Here is a 23689-nt window from a genome sequence, read left to right on the forward strand (position 1 = left end):
AGACTACAAATGTACCATAAACAAGGCCCTCATGGCCCACGCATACCCAGTGCCAGTGGTCAGCCATGTCCTCGCCACCCTGGCTGGGTCAAAATTTTTTGGCAAGCTGGACTTGGCCCAAGCCTATCAACAGCTGCCAGTAGATGAAGCCACAGCAGAGGCACAGACAATTGTGACGCACAGGGGAGCGTTCAAGGTAAAGCGGCTGCAATTCGGTGTCAGCGTGGCACCAGGCATATTCCAGAATCTAATGGACTCGCTGCTTAAAGGGATTCCTGGCATCACCCCCTTCTTCGATGATGTGTTGATTGCCGGGCCCACAGCAGAGGAGTTTGAGGACCGCCTTCGCACCGTTCTGCACCATTTCCAGACGGCGGGTCTCAAGGTGAAGCGGGAAAAGTGTCTACTAGGAGTGCCTCAGGTGGACTTTCTGGGATTTATGGTGGATGCAGAAGGGGTCCACCCGACTGGGGACAAGGTACGGGCCATTTGTGATGCCCCAGCGCCCAAGGGCAAGACTGAACTTCAGGCCTTCTTGGGGCTATTGAACTTTTACCATGCCTTCCTTCCCCATAAGGCAGCAGTAGCAGAGCCCCTACACAGACTCCTGGACAAGCGGGCCCCTTGGGTGTGGGGCCAGCACCAGGAGGCCGCATTCCAGGCAGTCAAGGACTTGCTCGTCGCAAACTCTGTCTTGGCACACTTCGATGAGAGGCTGCCGGTGGTGCTAGCATGCGACGCCTCACCCTACGGCATCGGCGCTGTCCTTGGACACCAACTCCCAGATGGAAGAGAGGTGCCAGTGGCATACTTTTCCCAGACACTCACCGCAGCCGAGCGGAACTACTCGCAAATCGACAAGGAAGGTCTGGCAATCGTGAAGGGAGTAAAAAAATTCCATGATTTCTTGTACGGGCGGCCCTTTACCGTGGTGACTGATCACAAGCCGTTGCTTGGCTTGTTTGCCCCCGAAAAGCAGACCCCCCAAGTGCTGTCTCCTCGCGTTCTCAGGTGGTCAATTTTCCTTGCCGGCTACCAGTATGCACTGATTCACCGCCCTGGGAAGGCGATGGGCCACGCAGACGCCCTCAGCAGGCTACCACTACCAGAAACAGGCCCCGACCCAGCACCCGCACAAGAGGTTATGAGCCTGGAGCTGCTTCCCGACCGCCCTATTCAGGCACAAGAAGTTGCACACCATTCCAAGAAAGATAGGGTCATCTCCCGGGTCCTGGACTGGGTGTGGAGGGGATGGCCCAGCAGCAGCCCCGGGCCAGAATTTGCTGGCTACAGAACCCGTAAACATGAACTGTCGGCCCACAAGGGGTGCCTGTTATGGGGAAGCAGGGTCGTCGTTCCTGAGCCCCTTCGCAAAAGGGTCCTTATAGCCCTACACGAGACACACCCAGGGGTAGTGAGAATGAAGGCCCTCGCCAGGAGTTATGTATGGTGGCCAGGAATTGACGGAGAGATAGAGACCTGGGTCAAACACTGCCAGGCCTGCCAAGAATCCCGCCCAGATCCCCCAAGGGCCCTAGTCCAGTCGTGGGAGTCCGCCCGAGCACCATGGTCATGCCTGCACATGGACTTCGCGGGCCCCTTCCAGGGGAAAACATTCTTCATAGTGGTGGACTCCTACACCAAATGGCTGGAAGTCGCACTGGTACCATCCACTTCTACGTCTGCAGCCATCCGGGTACTACGCAGGCTGTTTGCAACCCATGGACTCCCTGACACTCTCGTCTCAGACAATGGAACCGCATTTACGTCAGAAGAATTCCAGACCTTCACAGCGCAGAATGCCATCCGCCACATCCGCTCAGCACCATTCCACCCTGCCACCAATGGCCAAGCAGAGCGCATGGTGCGGACCACCAAGGACACCCTACGCCACATGACGCAAGGGGACTGGGAGTACCGCCTTGCCACATTCCTTCTAGCACAGCACAGCACCCCTAGCTCAACGACTGGCCGGAGCCCCGCGGAACTACTAATGGGCCGGCGCCTCGCAATCAGACTGGACCGCCTCCACCCCGACAGAGCTCAGGATGAGGTAGTGGTGGGTGAAGGCAGGAACCCCCGGACCTTTGTGGCCCAGGATCCAGTGTATGCAAAGAATTTTGGGGCAGGCCCGGCATGGGTACCCGCCACAGTCACCAGGGTGACTGGCCCCGTGTCATACGAGGTGCTAACAGAGGGGGGGCAATGCTGGCACCGCCACTGCGACCAGCTACGGCGACGATTCCCAGGAGAAAACCAGGAGGAGGACAGGTCAGAGGAGTCCCAAGGGAACAGTGGGGCATTGAGACCCGTAGAGCAGGAGGGGCTGGCAGGGGAGGCAGAATCAGTAAATACTGAGAGGACCCGCGAGGCCGAAAGGGCACCGGAACCAGAGCCACGACAGAGCGAGCTGGTTGCGCCAGACCAAACAGCCCCATCACAACCAGCAGCCTCGGAACACGAGCCAGAACCAGAACCCCTGACCAGGGAACAGCCTAGGCCGCAACGCACACGTAGGCGACCAGCGTACCTTGAGGACTATGGATGCAACCTTCCAGGCACTACTGGAACTTAGAGGGGAGGGGTGTTATGTACTGAGTTGAATAGGATCCAAACTGCAGCAGGCTGATTGGTCCTAGAACAATAGGATTGAGATTGCAGCAGTCTGACTGGTCCCAGAACAATAGGATTGAGATTGCAGCAGTCTGACTGGTCCCAGAACAATAGGATTGAGATTGCAGCAGTCTGATTGGTCTGCAGGAGCCACCCAATCCAGCTCCAGGTGGAAGTGAATCCGCATTCCGATTGGCATACAGGAGTATCCCGGAATTAGCCAATCACGTGGGGCCCATTGTGTAAATAGTGTATATAAAGCAAACATTTTGGGGGAACTGGATTCCTCACTACTATGAGCTGAATAAAGAGCATGAAAATCACACTGGACTCCGAGTATCTTTCAAAATTCTTCGATAATTCAGGGTTCAATCTATGAATGGAGGGTGAGCTGAAATATGATAAGTGAAAATGGATCTGTGACAAATGATCTTGGAGTTTCCCTTATAAAGTCCGGAGTGTTTATTGTAATCCTGGTTACTGGCAGCGAGAACAGAACTAAGGAGTGGCTTTTTAAAAACTAATCTCAAACCAAATAATCCGGGCTGGCCAACTTTTCAGCATTTTTTATGTCTCTTGCACCTCCGACTGTTGTGTACATTGGGTCCATTCCCACATACACCTGCAGGAAGGAGGATGGGGCTCAACGAGAGTAAGCTGGCTCTGCCTCCTGTTGGCTCTTCCGCCTTCTGACTCACCCATTCCAACAGGCACCAGTTCCCACTGAGCTAACCTCTTGCCTGCTCCCCACACCCCATGGCATATAGCAATAAGGCCTCACAAAAAAGAGGACAACACAGAGCTCTGCATAAAATGTGCATATTCCAATTCATCGGTGTAGATGCAAATTGAGAAATATTTACTGCGATTACAACCTTATCATATTGGGGGAAGACTCTGTGACAGGTCTGCCTGCTGTCTAGGTTATCCCTACTGACAAGCAGATTCAAGGCTCTCGCTCCCCGTCTTATTTATGTTATTATCACATTTGTAGTCTACCTTTAGCGACGCGGGTGGCGCTGTGGTCTAAACCACTGAGTCTTTTGGACTTGCCGACTGGAAGGTTGGCGGTTCTAATCCCCACAATGGGGTGAGCTCCCATTGTTCTGCCTCAGCTCCTGCCAACCTAGCAGATCGAAAGCACGGCGGTGCAAGTAGATAAATAGGTACCGGTGCGGCAGAAAGGTAAATGGTGTTTCCGTGTGCTCTGGTTTCCGTCACAATGTTTCCGTTGCTCCAGAAGCGGTTTAGTCATGCTGGCCACATGTCCCAGAAAGCTTCTGTGGACAAATACCGGCTCCCTCGGCCTGAAACCGAGATGAGTGCCACAACCCCATAATCGCCTGGACTTAACCATCCAGAGGTCCTTTACCTAGTCAACCTTTCCTCCAAAGAACTCCAAGTGGTGTAAGCGGTTCCCCATTTTATCCTCACAACATCCCTGTGAGGTAGGGGTGTGATGTTTGGTAGGGCAAAGTACAGGACAGGTCAGGGGATGGGGATTGGGGGGCACACACACACTCGTGACATCAAATCCTCCCCGCATTCAGCTTCCTGCCTCCCTTACCACCCTGGCATGGCCCCGCTCTTTCCCTTGACAGGCAGGGGCCATGGGTAGATGGCTCCCACAGAAGACTTCAGCCGCAGCTCCAGCCTCTCACCGTCGTGAGACACTCAAGCGGGGGGGGGGCAGGTCGGGTGGTGGAGGGGGCCAAGCAGCAGTGGACCTGCACCTTGCTAGACCAAAGGGTGGCAGTTGAGGAGGAGCATCAGCAAGAGGGAAGGAAGGAGGAGGCAAAGGAGGGAGAAGGGAGACCGCTCCTTCCCCCTTCTCTCTATTGTCACTCATGCTGGGCCGGGCTCCTGGTCAGCTGCACCAACAGCAACACAACCGCCATTTTGGGTTGGCCAAACTCGAATACAGGAGAAAAGGCATCCCGTTTGAAGTCCAAACAGGACACTTTTGTCCAAAAATGGGGCGATCCTGTTTTACTAGGGATGAGTGGCAACCCTACTGTGAGGTAAGGTAGGCCGAGAGGCCTTGACTGGCCATCGCCCAATGAACGCAGTGTCTGGCTGGGGATTTGGGCCCCGGTCTTCCATGTCTAGACCCCTCAAACAGAGGACTGACCTCTGTACAGCGGGACATGTTGGCAACCCCATTGCTGAGGTAACCAACTGGCAAGAAAGAATATACCTGCCACAACTTTTAGGAGAGGGTTGGCGATAATACAGAGATAAGCAAGCGAACGTTTACTTGCTTGGAGCTAAATATGCTCACCTGCTAAATGTAATCACCTGCTAATTATTGCAGCTCAAACTGCTGCTGGAGGGAAAGCCAGAGGAAGGCAAAGCTGGCAACTTGACTCTGGTTTCCGAACTACTAGGCCTTTGATTTATTAGGCTGGCCAGCATAGCTGTCAAGTTTTACCTTTTCTCATGGGAAGCCTATTTGGCATAATGGAATTTCCCTTAAAATAAGGGAGAAATTGACAGCTATGCTGGCCAGATGGAAAGGAGGCTGGGGCTGCATCTTGCACCTTTTAATAGTTGCAGAAATGAGGGGGATCTGGCCGGTGTTGCTTGCCAGGTAGGTACAGTTGTTGTTGTTCAGTCGTTCAGTCGTGTCCGACTCTTCGTGACCCCATGGACCAGAGCACGCCAGGCACGCCTATCCTTCACTGCCTCTCGCAGTTTGGCCAAACTCATGTTAGTAGCTTCGAGAACACTGTCCAACCATCTCATCCTCTGTCGTCCCCTTCTCCTTGTCACTCCTCTGTCGTCCCCTTCTCCTTGTCACTCAAGAAGGGAGAAGGAGGAGGAGAAGGTAGGTACAGAGAGAAGCTGAAATCCCCTAGGTCTGTGTAACCACTAGGAAAAGTACTAGCCCAGAGCCCTCACTTTCAGCACAGATAAGTGGGCAGGTAATTTGGGGGCTTTCCCCCTTCTTGATTCAGGATCGTGGACTGGCTCTTTCTCTGTCTCCTTCCCAGCGTTTGGGAAAGGGACGTGCGTTGAAGCCGTCCAAAGCCCTGCCAAGTGTACGCAGAGGCTCCAGGGGCAGGAGAGACGCTGATGATCTCCTATTAAGGTCTGTCAGAGCAGATGGCCTGTTCTGCTTGCTGATTCCGGAGAAAGCGGCAAAACTGCTTGCGCCTTGCCCAAAAGCAAACAGGAGTTGTCAGCTCAGGAGTTTGCTCCCTTGCCTGGTATTCAAGCGGGTTCATTTTAGCAAGGCTCATTGACCGGGGGTAATTACAATGGCCCAGCAGCTGCAGAAGGGCCCACAGACCCGAGCTGGCTGCTGTTCAGGGAGCCGACAGAGATGGCAGAGGAGATGCACGGCTCTGCGTGTTATGTGATGAGCTTTTAGTGCCTGCGACAGAGCGAGGGTCCCAGGCGGCCACGGGGGCTGATTTGCACAACCGTTTTGACACGCAGGCAACACGATGGAGTGGCTGCCGTTGCCAAACTCTCACTTCACTGCAGCCGAGGAAATCTTATTATCGCTCTGAAAAGGGCGCTGCGGCTCAGGCAGTCATTTGCCAAGCAGGGCAATCTGTTGCCAGGAATGTCTCTTCCTCCTCGAATGGGTATGTAAGGGTGAGCAGGGTTGCCAACCGGCCGGAAGCAACAACAAAACACTGCTCCTGTGCCTTTTGCTGAGATCTGATGGTGCAGAAATCAGCATTAGCTAAGTATAGGGATTTCCTAAGTGCTGCAGAATCAAACTGCTCCCAGAGAGATGGGTACATGCAGTCAAACCCTGTGCTGCTCTCTTATTTACTGTGCACTTATCTAAAAATGCATATGTACCTTGTACTTTGTTATGGAATGCTACTGTTTGATGTGTTGTTTCTCAAAGCAGCCTCTCTCCAATCAATGTCTGTACTGAGCCATTCCTAATTCTAGCAAAGGTGTGAACCACCTTTGCATAGGTTAAAGACACCCCAGCACTGTCAGCTTCCTCTGGTGTGCACACAAACAAAAATAAACCTCACAGCAATCACAGAATTGTAGAGTTGGAAGGAACCCCAAGCACCATCTAGTTCATGGGTAGGCAAACTAAGGCCCGGGGGCTGGATGCGGCCCAATCGCCTTCTCAATCTGGCCCGCGGATGGTCCGGGATTCAGCGTGTTTTTACATGAGTAGAATGTGTCCTTTATTTAAAATGCATCTCTGGGTTATTTGTGGGGCATAGGAATTCGTTCATTCCCCCCCCCCTTCAAAATATAGTCTGGCCCCCGCACAAGGTCTGAGGGACAGTGGACTGGCCCCCTGATGAAAATGTTTGCTGAACCCTGGTGCAACCGCCTGCAGTGCAGGAATCTCAACATAGGGTCCCCCCATCCAAACCATTAGCTTGCAGAGATGTGAACAACTGGGGATGGGGGTGGGGGGAAGAACTGTGAAACTGAAAAAGCAACATGGTGCCCTAAGAGGGTAACTGAGGGTTTTTTTTAAAATAAACACACATGGCCAAGTTTCCAGTCCTCTTGATCACACGGCGGGCAGGGGAAGCTGAGTGTGGAAGCATTGTCTGCTGATGGCTCAGAAACTCATGGGATTCTTGCAGGGGTGCAAAATAGCAGGCCTAATGATATCCCCTCATCTGCACAACTACATATATTGGCCCTATATGTAGTGGCAAGGCTGATAATTCAGAGACATAGACTTACACCACACTATTCTGTTGACTAGTTTATGGCATGTTCTCCTTAGGGAGGCTCACATTTTGGTTTTCTGGCAACTACATTATTGTTTTCCTGGCCATTTGGGCAGTACCAGCACGATTACATTGTTAAATCTGTTTTTAATATGTTTTTTCTAGTTTTATTATTGTATTTTATTTTTACTCGTTTGCAAGCTTTGCTTCGGTACTTTAAAAAATGCAAACCTCTTAAGGAAATGACCATTTGGATCCCAAATCATTATACTGTCTTGCTTTGCATCTGACCATCCTAACCCAATATGAAAATGTGATCTGGGGGCAATCTTGCAGTGTGCAGAAGTATCCCGCATCTCATGGCTTGGTGTTCTAGTTTCACCTTGGTTACTTGAGGAGAAGACATTGTCCCAGGATATGCAGACTGAGATGTCTTAAGTCCTACTGCTGAGCTTCACCTGCCTTGGTCACACTGGTCGATGATCTCCGGCGGGCTAGGGACAAAGGTGAGAGCTGTTTCCTAGTTCTGCTGGATCTCTCAGCGGCCTTTGACACCATTGACCATAACATCCTTCTGGACCGTCTAGAGGGCTTGGGAGCTGGGGGCACTGTTACACAGTGGTTCCGCTCCTTCCTCCTGGGCCGTTTTCAGAAAGTGGTGGTGGGGGATGAGTGTTCAGACCCCTGGTCTCTCACTTGTGGGGTGCCTCAGGGTTCTGTCCTCTCCCCCATGCTTTTTAATATCTACATGCAGCCGCTGGGAGAGATCATCAGGGGGTTTGGGCTGGGAGTTCATCAGTATGCGGATGATACCCAGCTCTACCTCTCTTTCAAATCAGAACCAGTGAAGGCGGTGAAGGTCCTGTGTGAGTGCCTGGAGGTGGTTGGAGGATGGATGGCGGCTAACAGTTTGAGGTTGAATCCTGACAAGGCAGAAGTACTGTTTTGGGGGGACAGGAGGCGGGCAGGTGTGGTGGACTCCCTGGTCCTGAATGGCATAACTGTGCCCCTGAATGACCAGGTGCGCAGCCTGGGAGTCATTTTGGACTCACAGCTGTCCATGGAGGTGCAGGTAAATTCTTTGTCCAGGGCAGCTGTCTATCAGCTCCATCTGGTATGCAGGCTGGGACCCTCCGTGCTCGCAGACTGTCTCGCCGGAGTGGTGCATGCTCTGGTTATCTCCCGCTTGGACTATTGCAATGCACTGTACGTGGGGCTACCTTTGAAGGTGACCTGGAAACTGCAATTAATCCAGAATGCGGCAGCTAGACTGGTGACTGGGAGTGGCCGCTGGGACCACATAACACCGGTCCTGAGAGATCTAAATTGGCTCCCAGTACGTTTCCGAGCACAATTCAAAGTGTTGGTGCTGACCTTTAAAGCCCTAAGGAATGGTAAAACACAAATAAGCAGTAGGGTGCTCTGTTTGTAGGCATCCTTGATTTCAGGTGTTGCTAAAATAGGACTCTACTTTTGAGCATGCAGGAATACTGTGAATATGTTGTTCTGAAGTGTTTGTGTAATAACTTATCATTAGCATCTCCCCTACAAGGGAGAAGCAACTTCTCTTTCCCATTCCTTCCCCACCTGCTGCAGCTCAGGGTAAACTTTTTGCTAGCTGACTTGATCATAGCAGGGTTGCCAACTGATTAGAAAAAAAGCTCTTTGGTCTGCTCTTGCACTATTTAACACCACCTTGATGTGCAGAAATCTGTGCAACTTTTTACAGTTCGGGAAGAAACATTATCTCCTGCTAGTGGCTGTGTACACGTTCCCATTTACTCCACATCCAATGCACTCCTGCTTCTGGTTGCACCCCCAACCAGCTTCAGTCCAAATTGAGACAGAGAACAACCCAGCTGTGCTTTAAGCTAGTAATGTGTAAACAGCTTTGTGTTTCAGGCAGCTGCTAAAGGCACAGGGATGGTGGCATGTTAAAAAGTTGACAACCCTCGTCCAAACCGCTTCCCTCCCCTCTCCATTAGTATTCAGAAGCCCGAGAGGCTGAAAAATAGTCACAGTTCAGCTGGAATGAGAATTTGGCCCGTATTGGGGATGGAGGCAGTAATTTTTGGAGAAGGCAGATTTGTCTGCCAACTTAAAAGCACAGTATTGGTCCCCTGTACCACTGACAAATGAGCTGTCCTCCCCTCTCCTTGATACGGTGTCATTAACCAAGGAGATTGAAACCTTTCCATATTCTCATGCCCCGGAGGGACTTGCATTTGCAGTTCTATTAGTTCGGCAGAAGGTGGAGCGCAGCGAGCAACAGAACTCACACTTAATTGAACCAGTGCTTAGTGGTTTTGCACGAGCAAATTTATTTTTTGGGGGAGGAGGGAGGGCAGGGAAGTACAATTTCTGCACAACAATCAAGTTCTTAAGCAGAGAAATAGAGGGTTTGGGTTGGTGGTGTGGTTTATTTTGTTTCCATGTGGCAGGGATGGGTGGTGCTGTGGAATCCACAGCTGTAGCCCTTGGTAGTTCAGTGGTGGCCACTGGGTGGTCAGTCTGGAGTGAGGGATTCAGGTTTTGGGTAGGATTTCCAGCTTTTAAAGGGTGTAAAAAAGATAGGCTCGCAAACAGTTGGAAGTTGTTCGAGTTTGTTTGCTAGCTACCCTGATCTCAAGAGTTCTGCATAGCACCAATAAGGTCTGAAGCCCAGAACATCTCATCTAACCTGGCCAGCTGTTAGTGGAGATCTGTGTTTTAAAATACACAGGCTGCCTGGCTAGATGTTTAAGGTTCCAGTTGTGCAAAGATTTGCGTGTGCGCTTAAAACTTGTTCACATGGACCCAGCACCAGGTTACAGAATAGACGGGTCACGAGCAAACCATAATCTGGGGTCTCACATCTTGTTACCTTCTCTGTCTAGCCACAAATTTCCTGCCCTGTGATTAGGAAGCAGCCCTCATGGACTGCATCGTGGGTAAACCTCACAGAAGCACCTGAAGGCAGAAAGATGCTGTAGCACCACCCACTGAGTTACTGGGTCACAAGTCAGTCATTGCCCATGGACCTTTAAATCTCCCGCTAAATCAGGGCACGGCACAGTAGTGACTTCTCACATTCACTTTGCCCTATATTTTTGTCTATTTTTTCTCCTGCCCTGCTTGCCCTGCTTCTGTCCTCCTAGTGCCCTACTTGCTTCAGCAGACAAAAGAGAGGGCTACACAAAAGAATCAGGAGACCAGTGGATGAGAAACATCAAGGCTTCCTGATTGCCTGAATCAGCAGTGGATTTAAAGCCACAAGGGAAAATTCTGGGTTGCACAAGAAGGTTGCTGTCTTCTTTGGTGACCCTTCTATAGCCTGACATATTTCCATGCTTCAGGCTATTTAGGTGGCAACTCTAATGCAGAGGCGCTACAGCAGAGGGCTAGCTTTCTTTGTGCCAGGACTCTATTCCACAGTGTCCTCAAGCTAGTGGCTAATTAGTCTGCACAGATTATTCTGTGGACCCCAATAAGACACATTATGGTAGTAAAGTTGTCGGTGTGCATGCAACTTTGCAGAATCATCTGGGCTTGCTTGCTTATTTGCATGTGCTCATGCTGGCTATGAGCCTGTTGTCACAAAATCTGGGCGCATCCTTTCGCATTGTAGTCCTGGAAATCCGGGACAGATCAGATGTCCCATCCTGTTTCTTGTTTGTTGTTCCCACTCACATCATAGACAACATGCTAGTTTACAACAGCAGCTTTGCTGAGACCACCAGTGGACCAAGGCATCTGCCACGTTTTGCATGACTCATGCTTTGCCATGCTTGCTACAGCTACAACCAGCATTTTCTCGGCATTAAGGGTAACAAGTATACATATAAAGGAAGCTCCTTCCATCTCGATGGATCCCAAAGTGCTTTACAAGCCTCTGAGCGACGGGCTGGTACATGAAACACGTGCAGCAGTCGCTTTGCAAACGCTGCAGGAGTGTCAGTGCTCCTGCAGTGAAGTGCAGCAAACTGTCTGACAACTCAGAGCAACGCTACATGCTAGGTTTTTTTTTCTTTTTAAGGACAGCAAGCGAGGAAGAACACTTTACCCAATGGAAACGGCACGAGGGAATTTCAGGTACAAAGCATCTAAATGGCAACTCGGGATTCGATGAATTTGCCAGCACGAATACGTGAAGTGTCTGCGATATTGGTCTTCCTCTTTCAGCCTAAATGAGACTAAAGCACGCGAGAAATACCATGGGAAGAACAGCTCAGAAGGGGGAAATATCAAGCAATCAAAGCTAGGTAAAGTTTTTGTTCTTTCATCCAATACTTTCATCCGGGGGTGGCTGAGCAGCACGTTCTACTTGGACGATTACTGGATGGGCTGCACGGAGCAAGCATATCCAGGTTACTTTTGAACTGGGGTTGCCAACTGATCTAGCGAAAAAAATTGCCCAGTGGTCTGCCCCAATAGCAAGTTTGGTCTGCAGCAGAATTCGGCAGATGAGTTTATCCGCAGCATGGAAGATAAGCCTTATGTCACTTGCCGTTCCCGTTGCAGTGCATGGAGCAGAGTGGCTGGCTGAACAGTCGGCAACCCCAGCCACTGGTCTTATTTTAACCACATGCATGCAGGCCCCAGTCAACCCTTAGGTTGCAATCACACTCAGCCCCAATCACGACCCAACAATAGGCAGGCAGGGAGTTAAGAGAAGGAATCTCCATTGCATTTATACTGCCTATGTGGTATCATGGAAGAAAGACTGTGTCCACTTCCTGTCTCGGGTGCCAACCAGATGACAGCTCACCCCGGTTTCTTTTACAGGGCCCGAACAGGAAATGTTTCCTGTTAGTCCATTTGATACTTCACCAATGTTATCACTCTGTGGGTGTTCCTTTCCCTCCTTTTTTTTTTTTGCATAAGCTAGTTGCGTATTTGCATAAATATTTGCTTTGCAAAGAGGGTGCAATGGCATATTAACCTAGCTAAGAACTGAAACGGCTAGCAAATGCCCAATAATATATTGCACAAATGGCTGGCCCTCAGCTGGCCTTGCTTTGAAACTTTGACAAGATTGAGGAACCACAGGAGCGGTGTTGCTCCAAACTGTGCCCCTCTGCTACAAAGGGCAAGAGAGGAGGTTCCTATCCTGATCATCTTAGGTTGACGTGTGTCTCATGTGTCTCGTAGACGTGTTCCCAATAGCGAAAGCCACTGGTTTGTGGTTTTGTTTTGTTTTTCCCCTTTGTATCCCTTCATTTGTCTTCCTTGGATGTAGCTATTCTTTTGACATTATCTCCCCTGTGTAGAGAAATGCTTCAATGAAGCAGAGGAGATTACTTGCCAACAGTGACGTGCTTACAGATCTCTTGCTCTGTGCCCCAGTTAAACAAGAGGAAAGCACTTCAGATATTGTCTGGGGTTTCTCTCTCTCTCTTGGCCTGGACTGACTCCCACTGCATAGTTTGTTTTTCTTTTTCTTTTAAAAAAAAAGAAATATCAATTTCCTCTTCTTAGCCTTACTCAACACCGCATAAGCACAATGAACGTAATCAAGTGGAAGCAAGGGCAGGTTGTTGTTGTTGTTGTTGTTGTTGTTGTTGTTGTTGTTGTTGTGTGTGTGTTTTTGAAGGGCAGTTGTTCAGTGGGAGAGAACATGCTATGCATGCAGAAAGTCCCAGATTCGATCCCTGGTGTCTCTGGTTTAAAAGGATCTCAGGTTGCAACAGGGCTGAGAATGATCCCCGCCCGAGACCTTTAAGAGCTGCCGCCAGTTGATGTGGACAAGTGCTGGGCTTGGTAGACTAACCAAGGTCTGATGGAGCAAAAGGCAGCTTGATAACTTTTGCCATGACATTCCAAGTTGGCAGCCCGTCTGGCTTCTCTGGCGGTGTCTGGACACAAATCTTTTTGCGTGTTGCATTGTCTCTGGTGCTCTGGTTTATCCTTTTGTTTTTCCTAGCTTCGTAGAAGTGGTCGATTAGCAAGGTCTTTCCTCCAGCCTGTCTGGAATAGAGGGGACTTTTGGAGAGACAAAACTGTGGGCTTATCGCCTAAGTATCTCCCTGACAGCCTGCCTCCCAAATTCTTGTCTGGTGGTCTACACGAAAAAAGGTACAGTTCCAACATTCCTTCTTCTTCTTCTTCTTCTACAGGAGTTCACATGGAGAATAGCAATGACTGTATCTCGAGAGAAGGAATCCAGCAGAAGGAGATGAGAATCAGATTATAGAATACAGAAAGACAGGTAATTTATCCTACCCTGTGCAAAGAATATAGAGTAAAGTGGGATGGCAGCTGCCTAGGCTGTGGGAGAGACTCTGCTCTTATGGCTCACTACGGAGCAAAACTGTTTCCCAGCTTCTTTCGTTAAGTGCTTTATTCCCCCTCCAGGGCTCTCAGATAAGCTGCATGTGTGGAGCAGCACAGCTGCTAATGATACCAGACAATTGATAGGACACACAGTGGCAACGAGCATCTCATTCGCCATCGGGGTGCTGGTGCTGGTGGGAGGCAGAGAGGCGAGCCCAGGCTAATGACCCCTGGAAGGCTCTGGCTTCCTTCGCCCCCCCCCCCCAATCTCTGCCCCAGACTTATTTGCAGAGATGCTGAGCAAACTGCTGGATCTCCCTGTGCAAACTCTGCTCACCCACCTTCCCAAAATGGGGGAAGGATAATAAGCCCACCCACCTTGCAGCAAAGATGTCAGGACATGTGATGGATTGCTGACTGCAAAGCAATCTTGAGATGGCGAGGATGAAATGAGATGTGCAAAAACTGCAGAGGAGGCTTATTACAACCATGGTAATTGGGGGCGGAGTAGCAAAAGGGGAAAAAAATACAACCCACCAAATTTGAGTTTGCAATAATGTTTTGGGGAAGGGTCATGGGCACTGGGTTTGGGGCAGAAGCTTGGGTCCATGGACTGTTCTTGAGCTGGGTTGAAAGCATCGTCTTATCCCAGACGTACTCTGACCTTTCCCACTGTCAACTCAGAGGTCAAAACCAAATCATAGGGGCCACAGCAGAATGCATGGTTTGCATGCAGAAAGGTCTAGGTTGACTCCCTGGCATCTCCATTTCAAAGGATCTGGCAGCAGGTGAAGGGAAAGACTTCCATCTGAAACACTAGCACAAGGGTTGGGATGCGGAACCTGTGGTCCTCCTAATGCCGCCCCGCAGTTCAACTCCCATCAGCCCAGCCAGCTTCACCAGGGTCTGAGGATTATGGGAATTGTAGTCCATCAATACCTCAAGGGCTCCTCAACCTCTACTTCAGAGACCTGCTGCCAGTTTGGGTGGCCAAACAGATAAATAGCCTGAATTGGCTTAAAGCTGCTGCTTCCTGTGAAATTGACTGAATGCGAAAGCTCATACCAAGAACAAACTTAGTTGGTCTCTAAGGTGCTACTGGAAGGATTTTTATTTTTTATTTTTTTTACTATGGCAGACCAACACGGCTACCTACCTGTAACTAATTTTCATGGGTTTGTGCTAATCCACACTGCAGATGTGGAACAACCATGCAGCCCATCTTTTTCCCCTGTCAAAGGAAGGGAAGGGGTACCTGTTGGGGTTTGCAACTCTTCTTGTGTGCACCCTCTTATTTAAAGCACAATGTTGTTTTTGAAAGAGCTGCTCTGCTTTTTTTTTTTGTAAAAAAGAATCTGATTCTCAATACTGTATCTCTGTTGGCCCAACTGTACCTTTTCACTGGATGGAGTCTGAGGAGCAGGGCATCGCCGTGCGCTGGCCAGAGAGAACGTTCTAGGTTGTTAGCAGTCTCTTGCCTTTGTCTCTTGCCACAACGACCGCTTCCAAAAGAGTCCGAGCTAGTTTGATAGCTGTGATGGTTTTTCTTTGAGGTTAGGTTTGTTCATTTGTGCCAGACTGAAATGGACGGGATTACTCTCATTGACTCACTGAGGGGGGGTGGGCAAACGGCCTTGTCATTGAAAACGATTTTTCTCACCCCCGGCCCCTCAGTTGTTCGGAATGTCCTGCCTTCTTTTATTGTTAAAACGACGACAAAAATGCTGGGCGAGCTCGTCGTGAAACCCAGACTACAGTCTGGCCAGAAAGGATGCTGTGTCCTTGGAGCCCAGTATCTTCTTATGCCTTGTTTTGGCGTGGACTATATCCATTGGTCATAATTCTTCCATGTAGAACGAGCCTTTATTTCTGGGCCACAAGCGGTTGTTGTGTTCTACAGTATTGATGGCCTCGGAAAAATCAGATGAAGCAATACTGAATGCTGTCGTGTACAAAGCACTGTAAACATGAGGTTGCTTCATCTACTAAACAAGCCTCTCCTGTGAGGTAGAGGTATATCGTCATTCTCCCTCAGATACAAGTGAGGGAAATGAAGCACCTTCACTGTGTGTTTCCACAACTAAATGGAGACCACAGAAGTCAGGGTGAGAAGTTGGTTGGAATAGCACCTCAGGTTTCTTAGCTTCCCACCCTAATGCCTTTTGAGAGAGTTGTGTTCCTTCAGCTTTTTGTTTCTTTAAAAAATTAACCATGAAAATGTGTGTAACAACAGAGGGAGAGGGAGAGAAAGATGCTGCAGGACAGTCTTCCATCAACTACAGGCCCTTCAGATGTTTTGGACCACAACTCCCATCACCCCCTGTGCCAGCAGGGGGTGATGGGAGTTGTAGTCCAAAACATCTGAAGGGCCTCAGGTTGGATGTAGGGTTCCCTGTTGTAGGGAATTAGATGAGTACAGGCTGTGTCTGCACCTGCAGCTGGATCAGGATGAACTTTTCAAAGGAGAATTGTGGTGCAGAGGAGAACCTAACAGTGACACCACTGTAGACATGAACAACATGACTGTACGAGCCGTTGCACCTGCCTGCCATTCTGATGGCATGGGCCTTGCACACCTCTGATGATCTGATCCTCTGCATTTGAGCTATAGCTGACGCAGCTCGATCGGATTAATCTTTTACAGTCTAATTATGCGAGTGGTTAATTGTACCTGCCTCCAATAGCAACCGCTTGGATGGATCTGAATGTTAGCTGTGCAAGTGAACTGTAGCATGCTGCAGACTGCACAGGTGTGGAACCGAAACTTAAATTTATGCCTCACATCAATACAGGTGACTCCCCACTTATGCAGGGGTTATGTTCCGGGGGCCCGTGTGCATAAGTGAAATATGTGTCGTGGGGAGCCCCCTGGAGAGTCCTTGCGGCTTCTGAGGAGACCCTCCCGAGAGCTCAAAGATGTCCTCTTCAGGCTCCGGGGAGGGTCTCCACAGGAGCCAGAGGGACAGCAGGGCTTTGTTGAGGCTGCTCAGCCTCCCCAGCTAACAGCTGATGTGTGAGGTCATCTGAGCAGCCTCAACAAAAGCCCCATTGTGCCTCTGCCTAACGAGGAAACCCTCCCCAGAGTCCGAAGAGATGCTGTGTGCAGTTCTGCGCAAGGACATCTTGCACAAGTGGGGAGTTGCCTGTAGTGGCACTGTGACATCTCAAATGCCAAATGGAACCTATGAAGAGGCAGGATTATTATTATTTTTTTGGCTCTGCATTATTGATCTTTTTTTCTTAAAAAACAAAACAAAAACAAAACAGGTGCAAAATTGTTGGCACAAAATTGCAGCTGTTTAAAGAAACAAAGGAGGGGAATTCTGAGAGGGGCGAGGAATGCTGGTGTAAGATTTGCAGTATCTCCTAGCCTGCAAAGCACACTTTGGAAGCAACTATACATATGGAGAAAAAATGGATTTTGAAATGGCAACCAAACATTCCTGATTGGTCTAGGCAGAAAGGGGGCTCCCCCTGCCTTCGAACCCTCACTCACATAAGATCTCTGACAATATTTGAAGGCAGAACATCCCCAGCCACATTTCTTGTCCCCATCCCGGTCTTCTTCCTTGTCACGAGCACCATGACCTGCACGGTTCTCTTCAGACTTGGCCGGCAAGTTGTTCCGTCCGCCAGGATCGCCAGCGGCTTGGCCTTGGCGGTCGTGTCCGACTTCGGCGTGAGCCTGTAGCACCGGGGATAGTTACTGAAACATTCAAAAGTGTCCGTGCAGTTCCTGCAGGATCCACGGTGGTCGGTAAAAGCGGTGGAGAACTTCATGGAAGCCCGGCCATCTCGGGTGTGGAAGGACTGGAGGGTGATAACCCTCGGCCGGCTGCAGCAGAAGACGGCACAGACAGCTTGCAACAGGGACAGGTCCTTGGAAAGGAACTTCTGGAAGTTGGGCTTGAAGAACAGATAAACCAGAGGGTTGTAGGTTGCCGAAGACTTGGCAAACACAGCAGAGAGGGCAAAGGCCAGGACTGGCACCTGGCTGGCATCGCCAAATGCTGACCACATGGCAACAATAGCGTAGGGGGTCCAAGCGGCAAGAAATCCAATGCACACAGAAACACTAAGCTGGAAGAGAGAGAGGACAACCAATTAAAAAATGGTAGAACAGCCTGCAGGCACTTTCGCCCCATGCCAAGACTCCATGACTCATCCACTGTCGAATTTGACTCCGGTATGCTCATACATCATTTGCAGCGTATGTATTAATCTGGCTCTGCATGTGGAGTCCCATGGCATATTGGTAAGGAGTTACCATAAGATCTGCAAATATTGCGATGAATCAGTACAAAGCTCTGCAGCGCACAACACACTGAGAGAAACTGCACTCCAAACTTACATTAGACACAAAGCCATTTAAAACAAACAAACAAAAACGTATTTCACCCAGCTCCGCAAAATACAGAGCAAGCAGCCCACCAAGGAACACATTGTGAGGGCAAATAATGTCCAGACAGACAAAGGCTTATTTGCAGATTGGGAAAACTAAAATTTAAGCAGAGAGGAGGGGGTGCAGGCTCCTGCTTAGATGAGGACATAATGTGGATGCAACGACAACAAACCTTGAGACACAAGCAGCTTCAAATCCATATTAAACTCCTGTGCGGATGAGCGCTTAGTTTTATACTAGGAATGGGATTTTCCCAGCTTCCGTGAAGAATTCAAGGAACTGTGATTTGATGAGAGTGCCGAGAGTTCTCAGCACTTCCTCACAGAACGGTCACAACTTCCTCACAGAACTGCATCCCCCCGTTTCCCCCAGGGAAAGGATGCAGATTAATCCAGTTTTTAGGTAGGTAATATGCCCAAGGAGGTGCTGGTACGAGATTAATCTGCTGCAGTCCATATCATGGAAGGGAATTGTGCAAGTATCAGCACGATGAAGGAGGGGAGTCATGGTTCCTCCCTTTTTAAGTGTCACCTCCATGCAGTGTGAGCAATCCATGAACATGATCTTTCCAGAGGAAAGGACATAATTTTGAAAATCAACTCCTTGAACCCAGCAACCCAGTGAGTCCAATAGGAACATAGGAAGTTGCCTTTTTACTGAGTCAGGCCATTGATCCATGGAGCTCAGTATTGTCTACACTGACCGGCAGGGTCTCTCCAGGGTTTTAGGCAAGGGACATTCCCAGCCCTGCCTGGAGAAGCCAGGGATTGAACATCTGCATGCATAGCAGATGCTCCAACTCTGAGCTACGACCCTTCCGTGTGTATGATAAACTAGTTTGCTTTTTAATTATCTCACCTTAGAAGCAGGATACCATCAAACAGCACCAGCTGCCTGCAGAAGAGAAGGAGCAAGCCAGCAAACCGACCTCTCCCACCTCTTATGAAAAGCTATACATTGCGGCTGCAAATAATATTCTGTGCATGTGTGTATTAATTGCATTAGTCTGTAATTAATGAGTTAATTAACTGAACCTGTGAATTGGTTAGTGCACTCGGCTGGATTACAAACAAGCCCTGGAGCTCCTCTTCTTTTTCAGATAAGCAGCCCTTAATCTACCGATGACAAAACGCTTGCAAATCAGTAGGGTAAGGTGTATGCACAGTTAAATTAAGTTGTCAAGTCGTGACAGACAGCCGTGCAACATGAGTGAGCAAATCATCCTGGTGTGATAGAAGAGCTCGGTTATATTTTACTTTTGCTCACTCCAGAGCATGTATCACTTCCCTGCTCCCCCACCCGCCACCATATGGCATACAGGAAATATGTGTGGGTGAAACTCTCTTTTTGTTTTTGAAAAAAACAACAACTCTGTGCTGGAGATTCATTATACTTTGTCCCCAAGGGGTTCTGAAAGAACAAATTGTCGGCACAAGTAAGGACCAATGGCTGCATTTCTACTTGTGGTGAGGATGCCATGAAAATCAGATAGATGCACTATTTAGAACCAAGCAAATGGCTGCCCTTGAACATTACCCCACACATGTGCCCATATGGAAGTTTATGGTGACACTGGAGCACCTCCAGTTGTTGGACTTCAATTCCCATCAGCCCCAGCCAGCTCAGCACATGGTCAGGGATGACCTGAAGTTCAAGATGATCTGGAAAGCCACAGGGTGGACTCCAACTAAAAGCTACAATTCTTGATTGTTAAACCACTCTGGGGATTGCATTTCTCTGCGGAGAACAGGGTTCTCCTAGCAACTCTCAGCACCCTCAACAAACTGCAGCTCCCAGAATTTCTTGTGAGAAGCCGGTGTTTTAAAATGTTTGGTGTGAATGTAGCCTGAGCCAGCACAAACAACATAACACACAAGTGTCCCACAATAAAGGGGGACATTCCATTTTCTCACACGAGAGCAAGGCGGCTATTTTGGGTGCCAAAATCTTGTGCAATTTCACCTGGAAAAAAGCGTTTTTTTTTTCGAGGCCACAATCTCACGGAGCTCCCCAAAATGTGCATTTTTTGTGAGCACAGCCCTGAAAAAGCACATCTTTTCAGGTCTGTGATCTTGCACAGGTCACATGACTCGTGCAGGAGCTCAGACGGGAAGATGTGCGTCCTGGTTTTGGCACTCGAGTTGTTGGTGGGTATGAAACAGGCACTGACTCCCATTTCAGCAAGGTCCACCAGCTTCGCAAAACTGACTGGAAAACTCAGGAACCAAGAGGACAAAAACTTTATAAAAGAATGGGAAAATTTTTATAAGTTATTTAGGAGACTGCTGTAAGCAGATGGAAACATTGGCAGGATTTTGATTCCACTTGTAGTGTAACAAATACCATGGACAATATGGATTGATATAAAAGTTAGAGTATGGAAGAACATGCAGTTGTAAATGTTCAAAATGGGACCCTGTGGAGGGGGGGGGGGAGTCGTGAGATTCGGAGTAATCTCTGTATATGGATATATATTTGGATTTTTATAACTTTGTATTTGTAAAATCAAATGAAAATAATTTCAAAAAAAAGAGAGAAAAAGAAACAGGCACTGATTGGAAAGAGAAAGCAGTTTCTCATGCCCTGTGGATTTTTGACATGGTATTTACTGAGACCACTCAGAGGCACTGCAGGAGGTGCTGGCTGGCGTCACACTGGCGACCCCTGCATGAGGGAGTTTTAAGACTTCAGGGGGGAAGCTTAAGGTCACACTTACACATGGTGATGGTTATAACAATAATGCACACACCTATGCCTTTGTTCCCAATCTCTTACCTTAACGATCAGAGTGTGGACGCTGTTGGCTTTGGTCCGCGAGGACATATGCTGCCTGACGGCTCTTCGGGACACTTTCACAGTCCACAGGATGAGGGAGTAAGAGATGAGGATCAGGAGGCAAGGGATGATGTAGCAGAAGACAAAGAGGGCCCCGATGTAGAACTTTGTTTCTCTGGTGGACACTTTCCACTTGATGCAGCAAGCCGTCCCGTAGGGCTCTGGCCCATAGCTGCCCCAGTTGGCCAGAGGGGCCACTGCAAAGATGAGGGCGTAAACCCAGACGCAGGATAGCAGTGCCCCAGCACATGCGGGAGAGAACTTATTGCCTATAAGGACAAACAAAAGAGACGGAAAGTGAGAGCCTGTCTGCTTGGAACTTTCCCCGAGAGGAGGGTTTCTTTCTTTCTTTCAAAAATGATCCTGCTGAGATAATGTGGGGGGCCCCATCTGCACTGTACATTTGAAGCAGCACCATACCACTTCAAACAGCCAGGGCTTCCCCCAAATAACCCTGGGACTTGTAGTTTGCTGAGGGAACAGAGAGTTGTTAAGAAACTCCTGCTCCCCTCTCAGAGCGACAGTTCCAGGAGCCGACTGGTTGTTAAGCCATTCTGGGAACTGTCACTCAGCGAAGTGATTAAGATCCTCCTAACGACATTTGTTAAGCAACCTTAACAAACCACAGTTCCCAAGGATCTGTGACTGTTTAAAGTGGCACAGCACTGATTTAAATGTTTAGTACAGATGGGGCCTGGAATTCAGAAGCAAGGTCAGTGCAAATGGAGCTAGCCATCTAAAATATGGATGGAAAACCAGCTGTCATTAAGCCTCTTGTGCCAGAACTGGTTTACTGGGTGGCGACTAAAAGTCCCTGCCTTCCAACAGCTGCCTAAGTCTCCTCCTCTCCAGGGTTTTCCCCAAGCAATCTGAGACTGTGCCTGCATGCCTGCCTTTGTTCCTCCCACTTCATCCCTCTCCTGGTTCTGGGAGACCAGAGGGGAGGGGAGCTTGTCGCAGCAGGAGGGGAACACCCTGGCTTCTTCACCAGCCTGACTTATCTCTGCCTCTTGGCCTCTCTCCTCTCCTGATTCTGGACTTCCCTTTGCCACAGAATCTCCCTGCTCACTAAGCCCTGTTACCTCTTCAGCTTCCTACTTTGCTTCCTCCCAGTCTTCTCCCTCTTCATCCTCTGACCACTCATTGTCATCCTTTGACCACTCATTGTCATCCTTCTATCAACCCCCAGCTGGTTCCTTCCACCATTCCTCTGCATCCAACCAATCCATGCCAGTGTGGTGCAGTGGTTAAGAGCGGTAGACTCGTCATCTGGGGAACCGGATTTGATTCCCTGCTCCTCCACATACAGCTGCTGGGTGACCTTTGAAGTCTCTCAGCCCCACTCACCTCACAAAGTGTTTGTTGTGGGGGAGGAAGGGAAGGGAGAATGTTAGCCGCTTTGAGACTCCTTCGGGTAGTGATAAAGTGGGATATCAAATCCAAATATCTGGAGGGCAACAGGTGTCCCACATCTACACTGACCAGCAGTGGCTGTCATCTGGAGTCTTTTCCAGTCCTACGTGGAGGAGCCATGGATTGAACCTGGGATTTTTGGCATGCAAAGCATATCCTCTAGTCTAACACTCTGCTATGGCTCTTCCTGCAATTGTTGGAGGTTTGGCTATCCTCGATCTTAGGTGGGGGGGGGGGAGAAAACAAAGTATATGCCCTACAGAAGTTTGATTTAGTTGAGCGAATGTCACAAAAGAAGGCCGCTGGTTTCATTATCTAGAACAAGGGAGAAAGAAGACCTTGAAGGTGCTCAGCCAACGATAGATTAAGGTCCAGCGCTTTTATTTCCCTGGCTAACAATAGGGTAACTTTTAAAGAGCAACTTTGTGTATTACACATAAGTGGTTGAGACCTGTGAGCTTCAGAAGTCATTTGAAGGTTCTTGCAAATTGTTGCAAGTAGGAAGGGCAAATCAATCAAACTCGACTTCCTCCAAGCTGTTCATTGTTGGACCATAAAATAGTACCTGTGGTTATAACATGGGAGGAAGCCATTGCAATGTGGGAGGGCAGTAACCCTACACATAAGGCTGTACAAGCACAGGCTCTAGGCAGAGGTTCAGGTCAGCCTGCAGAACAGCAGTGGCTAAACTTTCTTGACCCAAGGCCACCCTTGGCCAATACTCCATGGGCTGTGTGACTCTGATGGGTGTGGCCAAGATTGAGTGTGGCCACTCCCACGCTTATTTATTATTTTTTGTTGGATTTATTTGCCACACCTTCTTCCAAGGAGCTCAGGATGGCAAACACGTCAGTAATAATACAATTAAAATTTCAAATAATATGGAATTCATCGAAGTCAAGTTAAGATGGCGACTGGCGAGATGAGACTTTTGGATTTAGAATGGAGAGGCACCGTGCCAGGGGGGTGAAAAATGTACGGACATAGAATCCACACAGTCATGATACTTTTTCGGTTGTTTTATCTCACTTGTGAAAGCACTCAGTGGCGTGAAAGAAAAGCAGAAAGAACGACGGATAACATCAGAAAGGAGATGGATGACATCGGATTACGGAAAGCAATGGAATTATGAAGCTGATCAAAATCCTAATTGTCTGAAGCAAGGGAAGTCATACATAAAAATTAATAATTTGGCAATTTATTTGGACTTATTTGGACTATTTGGATTATTTGATATTTATAATTATATGATGTGATTTTTGTAATTGGAAAACCTAATAAAATCAATTAATAATAATAACTTGGGGGTGGGGGGAAGACAGTTTAAAACTTGCACTGTATTATTCCATTACAGTCCCAGAAGAATATAACATGGAACATAACTGTTATGGGAAAGTTGCGAAAATGGAATAAATAAACTGTTGAACAGATGGGAAGAAGGTGGCAAAATTCCTTGAGGTGGGGGAAAGAATGGAATGTACTAGTTATGACTATGGGTTGGGGTGGG

General features: G+C 48.8%; 1 protein-coding gene and 1 long non-coding RNA gene across 2 annotated transcripts in view; one reads left to right on the forward strand and one right to left on the reverse strand.

The window, feature by feature from the left end:
* The first annotated feature begins 5119 nt into the window (after positions 1-5119).
* LOC117048992 lies at positions 5120-11529 on the forward strand. Its single transcript, XR_004426901.1, has 3 exons — positions 5120-5203; positions 11296-11351; positions 11442-11529. It is a non-coding gene; the product is annotated as an uncharacterized LOC117048992 (long non-coding RNA).
* A 5280-nt stretch (positions 11530-16809) lies between these two features.
* Positions 16810-23689, reverse strand: part of LOC117048991 (opsin-5-like) — a 60455-nt gene continuing 53575 nt past the window's right edge. Inside the window, exons 5-6 of the mRNA XM_033153520.1 lie at positions 20710-21038; positions 16810-17612 (exon numbers count right to left, since the gene is read on the reverse strand). Of these exons, the coding sequence (XP_033009411.1) occupies positions 17025-17612; positions 20710-21038 (917 nt within the window). The 3' untranslated portion in view covers positions 16810-17024. The remainder of the gene's footprint in view (positions 17613-20709; positions 21039-23689) is intronic.

Source organism: Lacerta agilis, chromosome 6 (genome assembly GCF_009819535.1).
Source record: "Lacerta agilis isolate rLacAgi1 chromosome 6, rLacAgi1.pri, whole genome shotgun sequence".
Lineage (NCBI taxonomy): Eukaryota > Metazoa > Chordata > Lepidosauria > Squamata > Lacertidae > Lacerta > Lacerta agilis.